Below are 9,654 nucleotides of genomic sequence, written 5' to 3'. Positions count from 1 at the left end.
TTAAAGTATATAATAATATGGAACTCTTCAAGAGAAATTCAAATAGTAGACTGAGAATGGGTTTTAATTGCTACTGCAGTCTATATATATTTCGTTAAAAGAATAAGTCTCTGTCAAAACAGTTAGAAATAAATATATCGTACAGCCTTTTCTTCTTCGAAAATGCTGCCTGGAAAAAAAGTTCCAAGCTGATGAAAGAAAAAAAAAAACTACAAACAAAAAACAAGGGGAAAAAGACTTCAGAAAACGAACACTACATGGTGTCTGGGCTGAGATCTTCCTGAATCTATTTTTCGACTGGAACAAGTTTTGCAGTCAGATCTACATTGCTCGAGTGTCCACAGTCCACGCGGAGTCCTTGAACATCTAGTTCACATTTTACAGAAAGCTGAAAGGACTCCTAAACACCCCTCAACTAATGACACAAGGGAAAGCTGATCATGTTTTGTATTAAAGTCTATATGAATACCAAACATAGTCATAGCCACTCTTAACAGTGTTGCTAGAATAAGTAAAGAAAATGTATGTACAGCTGTACACAGGTCACCAGGAAACACAGGAACAACTGCCATTTGCTGTGTATCAAATAAGCTCCCAGAAGCTAATTTGCAATGTTTATTTTCATTTACTTTGATACAGCATTAGAAGGGACTGGATTTAAGTACGAGGACTGCTGCAGGTAACACTTGATGCTAAGTGTTCTATTAAGCATCAGGCATGCAAAATAATTACCTTTTAAAATTTCTCATTTATATATCGCAACACTCCTACTTATAAGCTACAATATGTTTAAAGCATTTAGTAATTTTTAAACCAAATATTTTAATTGACCTACGCCTAAGTAGGGAAAGACAAAAACTTTCCTCCTGTCTCAACTTACTCCCCAAATTGGTATTTAAACTTATTTTATGTCATCCTTAAAATTCCAAGTGATGAAAATCCTTATCACTATGAAATTAGAAGTGTGATTTACCAGCAGCGCTCTATCACCCAGACACTTACAGCATGCCAAGCCTTTGGGAATTACACGATATAAGTGACATGCTGGCTATACGTGACAACAGTTGAACATATTAGTCTCTTCTTTTTTTCCTGGATCTTTTATTTCCAACTAAGTAAAGCTTTTCATTAATACAAACTAAAAGAATTATTTTTTTCTTTATTTACCAATATAAGAGTAGATAAAACTAAAAACCTTTGTTGTCTTCAAGTGTGTGGCAAAATAGAATGTTTCAATAACATTAGGTAATTAGGTAGGGAAGTGATTAGTTTGTTTTCCCATTTCAAAAGCATTCCAAATAATCACAAACACAATTTCAGATTGCTTGGTTCTCGGTCATTTATGGCTTAAAATACTGCATTTGGAAACCACCTCAGGATAAAGTAAGTTTATACGAATGCATAGATTGTGTATCTAGGAAATCATGCAATAAATAAATGTTCTCATGTACACCATATTCTTAGTGACAAAAGGAGCCTGCAGATGTGAACAGTGCGGTTTCTTTTACCAAGAAAATGCGCCCAGCAAGATCCTGGCTTTTGACGTATTTAAGATCCTACTTGCAGGTCATCCTAATTTTCTGACCGATACAAGAAGCCAATGTCACAAGGAATCTGCAATAAGAAACTGACTTGCCTCAACTGCAGGAACTGTGAGGTCTGAGCCAGGCAGAACGACACTCACATTATCCTGCCACCCTACTGCCAAGGCCGTTGGAGTTCTTGACTAGCTAAAGGATCAAATGGGTAAATGCTTAGAATGACCCACTAGAAATGTTTATTACTTTAGTATCTTTTTAAAATCTATTTGTCCTTTACATCTATTTCATTTGAAAATTGCCAGGGTAAGATCTCACTATTCCTGGTTTTGATATGCCCCCACCACATGAGAATTGAACTGAACTACAATGATTGTAATGTCATCTCTGTACATCCGAGCGAGCTCTTCAGGAAGACTCAGCATTTTGGAGAGACGCTCATGATCCACAGTCCCAAACTCGTTGTTGCCCACCGCATGGCGGATAAGGTGGGTTGCTGCATTCTGATCCTCAAATACCGAGGACATCTTGGCTCTCCTTTCTGTTAACAGGCCATGCATCTGTCCCAGAGTCACCTTGTAGCCACCAACAGCTATTGGCTGTTGGTGGTGCATGCCAGTTAGGTACTCGCCCACAATCCTAACCACATCCTGCCTATGCATGGTCTCCCACAACCCGTCAGTAGCCAGTATCAGAAACTTATCCTGTGGCCTTAATCGGTGGTAGATTACCTCTGGCTCAGCAGTGAGATAAGGAGGTGTATAATAATTAGGAGGGATGAACTTGGTATATTCGTTGTCATTCAACTGGTCTGGGCCAGATTCTATCACTCTCTTTTGAAGGTCAATGCTCCATTTGAACTTTACATCTCCAAAAGCCCTAAAGGGCATCAGCAAGCCAAGTAGCCGATCCTGTTTCACCACACTCTTGGCCTCATTCTTTGGATGTTCCAATTTTAGCCTCTCCAGTTCACTTTCATTCTGAGCATTGTGGTCATTAGAGAGAGTGACTGCTGACCAAGAGCCGTCCTCTTCCTGCACACCCAGCATGGCTCTGCTATCACCAGTATTGGCCACATGAAGGTTGACACCATCTACATGGGCCACACAAGCAGTAGCCCCAGAAAATGCCACTCGAAGCACCAGGTAGTTGAGGAAGGAATTGGGATCACCAACTTGGGCCTCCAAGGAGATGTCATTATCAAGTCTCTTGAAAGCATTAATTAAAGCTTCCTTAACATCAATATCATCTGACTCCCCAGTGTTGAGGTCTATAAGTTCTTGCCAGTAAGTCCTCAAGCTGTTGAAGTACAATTTGGATGCCTCCTTACTGAAGTAATCGTTGGGATGCTTGTGCCATTGGAGAATGGGTAGCAGTGCCCGGCCACTCTCCACTGCATTTTCAATCTCTAGCAAAGTCTCGTGGGGTAACAGAGAGACAGCAATGTAATAAAAGAGTCTTTCACTGACTGCTTGGGAACAAGCACAGCCTGCATGGCCATCAAAAACCCCCAAAAGCATCCCTCTGGTCTGCAAGCAGGTTGCTGCACTTCTCCGATCCTCAATGGGTGCATTTGCAGGTAGCTGATTGCTGTCAAATCCAAGGACAGAACTGACATTTTTGCCATCAAATTCTGGCACTTTGAAACTGTATTCATTAGCTTTCAGGATGCTGTTGACTTGTGGAGGTGTGAGGTAAAATTTCTGTGGTGTGGAAGCGTATCTCCTTCCTTGGGTGTACTGCCACCAGTTCTCCTTTGACCTGCAAAAGGTAGCATACGCCGGGTGGGGTGTATACCTCAGGTGGCTCTGAGGAATGTAAGAAGATGAGCAGCAGAGGTGTCTGTGGTGGCAGTAACATGCAGTGCCATAGATTCTGCTCAGTTCACAGTTACGAATCAGAGGGAAAAACAGTTGAGTTGGTGCTGGCATGGCATCAGAGAACAGTGGCAGGCTGGAACTTCTGACGGGGATTCCTACAACACAAATCACACAGGTACACACAAAGAAAAAGTTACACTTCAGATGACTTAGTCGATCTTTGCTAGGAGACACTGTATTCTATACCCACATCATGTACTATTTCTACAGGGCATATTCCGCTGAGCACAATTCCCAGTCATTTATGGAGCCAGGATTGAACGTCCGGCTTTACTTTTCTCTTTTCATCGTATTTCTTTGTGTAGCACAAACTGTGCACAACGTATAATAGCTTTAGCTGGGGAGAGCAGCTCTTCAGGAAGACTCAGCATTTTGGAGAGATGCTCATGATCAACAGTCCCAAACTCATTGTTTCCCACAGCATGGCGAAAAAGAAGGGTTGCTGCATTCTGATCCTTAAACACTGAGAACATCTTGGCTCTCCTTTCTGTTAACAGGCCATGCATCTGTCCCAGAGTCACCTTGTAGCCACCAACAGCTATTGGCTGTTGGTGGTGCATGCCAGTTAGGTACTCGCCCACAATCCTAACCACATCCTGCCTATGCATGGTCTCCCACAACCCGTCAGTAGCCAGTATCAGAAACTTATCCTGTGGCCTTAATCGGTGGTAGATTACCTCTGGCTCAGCAGTGAGATAAGGAGGTGTATAATAATTAGGAGGGATGAACTTGGTATATTCGTTGTCATTCAACTGGTCTGGGCCAGATTCTATCACTCTCTTTTGAAGGTCAATGCTCCATTTGAACTTTACATCTCCAAAAGCCCTAAAGGGCATCAGCAAGCCAAGTAGCCGATCCTGTTTCACCACACTCTTGGCCTCATTCTTTGGATGTTCCAATTTTAGCCTCTCCAGTTCACTTTCATTCTGAGCATTGTGGTCGTTAGGGAGAGTGACTGCTGACCAAGAGCCGTCCTCTTCCTGCACACCCAGCATGGCTCTGCTATCACCAGTATTGGCCACATGAAGGTTGACACCATCTACATGGGCCACACAAGCAGTAGCCCCAGAAAATGCCACTCGAAGCACCAGGTAGTTGAGGAAGGAATTGGGATCACCAACTTGGGCCTCCAAGGAGATGTCATTATCAAGTCTCTTGAAAGCATTAATTAAAGCTTCCTTAACATCAATATCATCTGACTCCCCAGTGTTGAGGTCTATAAGTTCTTGCCAGTAAGTCCTCAAGCTGTTGAAGTACAATTTGGATGCCTCCTTACTGAAGTAATCGTTGGGATGTTTGTGCCATTGGAGAATGGGTAGCAGTGCCCGGCCACTCTCCACTGCATTTTCAATCTCTAGCAAAGTCTCGTGGGGTAACAGAGAGACAGCAATGTAATAAAAGAGTCTTTCACTGACTGCTTGGGAACAAGCACAGCCTGCATGGCCATCAAAAACCCCCAAAAGCATCCCTCTGGTCTGCAAGCAGGTTGCTGCACTTCTCCGATCCTCAATGGGTGCATTTGCAGGTAGCTGATTGCTGTCAAATCCAAGGACAGAACTGACATTTTTGCCATCAAATTCTGGCACTTTGAAACTGTATTCATTAGCTTTCAGGATGCTGTTGACTTGTGGAGGTGTGAGGTAAAATTTCTGTGGTGTGGAAGCGTATCTCCTTCCTTGGGTGTACTGCCACCAGTTCTCCTTTGACCTGCAAAAGGTAGCATACGCCGGGTGGGGTGTATACCTCAGGTGGCTCTGAGGAATGTAAGAAGATGAGCAGCAGAGATGTCTGTGGTGGCAGTAACATGCAGTGCCATAGATTCTGCTCAGTTCACAGTTACGAATCAGAGGGAAAAACAGTTGAGTTGGTGCTGGCATGGCATCAGAGAACAGTGGCAGGCTGGAACTTCTGACGGGGATTCCTACAACACAAATCACACAGGTACACAAAGAAAAAGTTACACTTCAGATGACTTAGTCGATCTTTGCTCTGAGACGCTGTATTCTATACCTACATCATGTACTATTTCTACAGGGCATATTCCGCTGAGCACAATTCCCAGTCATTTATGGAGCCAGGATTGAACGTCCGGCTTTACTTTTCTCTTTTCATCGTATTTCTTTGTGTAGCACAAACTGTGCACAACGTATAATAGCTTTAGCTGGGGAGAGCTGAGGAGATGAGTGTTATATAACATTATGCAGTGGAAGTCTATCCGACCAATCACCCTTCTCCCTCTCTACCTTTAAAAAAGGCTTTGGATCTTCCATATTGCTCAGGGACTTACCCCATTTATGAACATCCTATTTCTAGAGCTGTGGTTAATTGTCAGCATTTGATTATACGTGGCTATCACCAAAAAAGTGTTAGGATGCATCCCCAACATAAGTGTATTCATAAACTACTTTTAAGTTACACATATATACTACTGTATTAATATAATGTTCGTGATAACATATACAAAAAATTTACATAGCGAATAAAGAGGAATGCCAATATTCCCTTCCTACACCCCAGTGAGTGGTCTGGCAAACGATGCTTTCTAGACCACTGCACCATTTGGTGAGTTTAGGGATACAGGTCTTCCACCAACTTGCCAAATTAATCCTGTAAAAGCTGGCTCACCTCTTTGGGCCTCACTTTCCTAAGATGTAATGGAACACATGGGAACAGAGATTACCTAAGGCCTCTTCTAGGAATCTATGTCTTTATAACTGTTTGCTGAAGTGGGGCTTTGAAATCAAATGCAGGTTTCATTCATTCATTAATTTTACTCTGTCCTTCATAAAAAAAGTTCAAGTATTTTAGTAGCTCCAAAACTGTTAGTAACATAAACAGTCTCAGTTCTGGAATTTAATATACTTGGTAGCACTTTCTTCGGTTTATCAGCCATAAGGGAAAGCTAGAGAAATTTTATTTTCATCAATTACGGATCCCAAGTAGAATTCACCACTAGAAAAATATTTTCTCTTATGTTAAAAGACAAAAGTATGTATTTGTCTTTGGGAAGCAATAAAGAATAGTAGAATAATACCCAAATAGTCTAGGTTTAGATTAAAAAAAAAAAAAGGTACAGAATTATAATCTAAATCATATCACTCAGTATATGACTGAGATTTTGTTGGGCATTTATCTAGAAAATTTAATGAATGTTCACCAGTAACCCAGTAACTTATGCAAGAAAAAAATCTTTATTCTTCCTCAATAATATTTCCCCTAAATTCTTAAGGTATTGCCTCAAAGTATTCATTTGGCCTATAAAGAAATGGGCTTTACAAATACTTTATATAAGGAAATAAATACAGTAACCAAAAAGAAATAAGGAAAATAAAATCAACTGAATCTTTTATCAGCTACTCCTTCTGAAAGTTAAACCGATTAAGGAACAAAATATTTACAGACATCAGAGTGTTAGCTATATAGTACATTATTTTTGAGTACTTTCTTTTGAAGAGTAATTAGAGAAAAAGTGATAAGTGGGGGAGCAGAGAAAACCAAACACTGAATAGCGGATCTTTGTCTGCTTCTGTAATAAACATGGCATCAGCCAGTCGTACAGAACCCGCTTTGCAAGTGATAGAAAGTACCATTTTAACTGCACTATTTAAGAAGGGACTTGTTTATAAAATTGAAGGCAAGATTAAGCAATAAAAGGTAATGATTAGAATTTTTAAAATAAGATCAATAACTAAAAAGCATTCTGAAATGCAGTAATAAAAAATATAAATTCCAGAAGAGGAGCAATCTATCAAGACTAACCACTTAAATAATAGTACTTCAAACTGAATGTCTGAAGGCCACATGACACTGGTTTCCAAACATAAACCAAATCTCTTGTTATTTGCACTCAGAAAGCACATAAATTAATTTCATGCTCTGTATAAAGATTTTCCAGTATTAAAAATGTAAACATGGCCCTGACCGGTTTGGCTCAGTGGATGGAGCGTCGGCCTGTGGACTCAAGGGTCCCAGGTTCGATTCCAGTCAAGGGCATTTACGTTGGTTTCGAGCACGTCCCCAGTGGGGAAGGAGGCAGCTGATTGATATTTCTCTCTCATCGATGTTTCTAACTCTCTATCCTTCTCCCTTCCTCTCTGTAAAAAATCAATAAAATATATTTTTAAAAAATGTAAACATGGCTCAGTGGTTAAGCGTCGGCCTATGAACCAGGAGGTCATGGTTCAATTCCCAGTCAGGGCACATTCCCGGGTTATGGGCTTCCCAGTGTGGGGCATGCAGGAGGCAGCCCATCAATGATTATCTCTCACTATTGATATTAACGTTGCTCTCTCTCTCCCTCTCCCTTCCTTTCTAAAATCAATATATATGTGTGTGTGTATATACATATATATATATACACACACATATATATACATATACACACATATACATACATATATATATAAAAGTGTAAACAGATGCCAATCTTAATGAAAAGAAAGTTTCTCCATAACTTTATATGTTTGTATTTGTGCTTACTTTAAAACTTAATCCTACAGAGAAGAAAATAGTATGTTTCTGATGAAATGTAGATTGAATCAAAGTAGTGTGTGTGTGTGTTTGAAAAAAGGGGTTTGATAGATATATAACAGGATTTTTATTATACAGGGTGGGGCAAAAGTAGGTCTATAATAGTTTGTATGGGAAATACAATAATTAGTAAATAGTAATACAAGAATAAACTCTTTCACATATTCACAACTGTAAACCTACTTTTGCTCCCACCCTGTATGTCTAATCAAGGAAATAAGTCCAGGAAACCTGCACTTTCTTTGTTTTGAAAAATTTTATGCTTCTGTAGTTGATTGCAAAATGAATGAAATATTGTGGCACAAGAACTAATGAGTCATGCAGGAAATGCTTGGGCTAATACAGTACATTCAAACAGCAAGCACTGAAATGTCCAAATAATATACTACATTTTTCCTTCAGATCAAAGGTTCTTGAGATTGAAAACAAAAAAGCAGAGCGAATTTTATCAACTGCATTTTTCACTTATCCAGTTTAGCATATGAACTGAGATTGCATCTCAATCCCTCAACTCCCAGCATGCCTTCAAAAGACAGATTCTAAGTAAAGATGAAATTCATGCAAACCTGCTCTGTGATTAGTGTCCTGCCATCATCAACCAGTACAAGTGATATAGTCTCTCCAGCAGATCAGATACCCTGAGAAGTCAAAGTACTTTCAAATGTTTTCAGAAACCTTAAGTGAGGAAACACTGAGCATCTTTCTAAATACTGTATTAGTTGACTCAACAACAAAAAGCCCACGAAAACAACGTTCGTTGAAGAACTAGCTAAATAAATGAAGTAGAAAGCTCTCGATAGGCAAAGAACAGCAACACACGCTCCAGTTGTCGGGAAACTGGAGCCGTGTCAAATTTTCAAATGATTCCTGACCATGTCTGTACTGAAAAGTTCCTATCCTCGATCCAGACCGAGCCCTGTGTTATATGCAGCATCTTCGTCCTACGTGGATTCTGCCAATGACTAATAAGGAAAGATGCGCTGCAACCCGAAACTGGAAAGAGACCCATCTTACTGATGTGCTCGGAGGAGTCTGTGCCAAAGAAATGATTCCGCTTCATCAATAAACCCACAGAACAAATTAATTAGAAAATGCCGTCACTGCACCGACTCCGGCTCGGCAAAGCGTTGTTGTCAAAGGAGGGAAAGATGCTAGACCCGTTATTCAATGTGTCAGAACCTCAGTTTACGTAATCCCACGGCACTGGACACCCTGCATAACGACGGTGGCGACTTTTCAGCATTTTCCGCAGCTCCCGTTCCTTCTGGTTACACGAATGAAGAAGAAACCTTCCGGCTTCCTTAGGAAGACGCCAAGCTCCGAGCCAGCACTTGTTTGATGAGTTCCCTTTGTCCCTGCCTGAGACCTGCACTCCCCCGGGCATCAGAGCAACCCCGGTCCCGGGAGCCTGTGTCCCCTTTTCTCTCTCACCCCCTTAGCTCCACAGCGGACCCTCCTACAGCCGTCCGTCCACACACAGAACCAGGCACCATCCTGCCAGGCCACCCAGCGCAGGTCTCCCCGCGAATACCTACCAATCCGCCTGGGCCCGGGGCACACACACATTCTCCTGTCATCACAACACGGAGCCGACAACATCCACAACCCGCGCGGAGAGCAGCAGCGGCAGCAGCGGCGGCCCATTGGAAGCAAGGCAGAGATGCTCATTAGAGGAGGCGGCGGCGGGGAGGCGGGAGCGCGGGGGT

At 41.5% G+C, this 9,654-nt stretch overlaps 2 protein-coding genes across 2 annotated transcripts; both read right to left on the bottom strand.

Annotated features, from left to right (window-relative positions):
• Nucleotides 1-443: 443 nt before the first annotated feature.
• LOC102247126 (pyruvate dehydrogenase [acetyl-transferring]-phosphatase 1, mitochondrial) lies at nt 444-3,700 on the bottom strand. Its single transcript, XM_005879228.2, has one exon. It carries the CDS (start codon nt 3,467-3,469, stop codon nt 1,856-1,858), a length of 1,614 nt encoding a protein of 537 aa, XP_005879290.1. The 5' UTR covers nt 3,470-3,700; the 3' UTR covers nt 444-1,855.
• Nucleotides 3,701-3,702: 2 nt separating this feature from the next.
• On the bottom strand, nt 3,703-9,642 carry LOC102249379 (pyruvate dehydrogenase [acetyl-transferring]-phosphatase 1, mitochondrial). Its single transcript, XM_005879312.2, has 2 exons — nt 9,484-9,642; nt 3,703-5,339 (listed from the first exon to the last, which is right to left on the bottom strand). The coding sequence occupies exons 1-2, from the start codon at nt 9,614-9,616 to the stop codon at nt 3,703-3,705; spliced, it is 1,770 nt and encodes a 589-aa protein (XP_005879374.1). The 5' UTR covers nt 9,617-9,642.
• Between the last annotated feature and the right edge of the window lie 12 nt (nt 9,643-9,654).

Source organism: Myotis brandtii, unplaced genomic scaffold (genome assembly GCF_000412655.1).
Source record: "Myotis brandtii unplaced genomic scaffold, ASM41265v1 scaffold59, whole genome shotgun sequence".
In the NCBI taxonomy this organism is placed as follows: domain Eukaryota; kingdom Metazoa; phylum Chordata; class Mammalia; order Chiroptera; family Vespertilionidae; genus Myotis; species Myotis brandtii.
The sequence above is the reverse complement of the archived record's forward strand: the minus strand, read 5'-3'. Positions and strand labels throughout refer to the sequence as shown.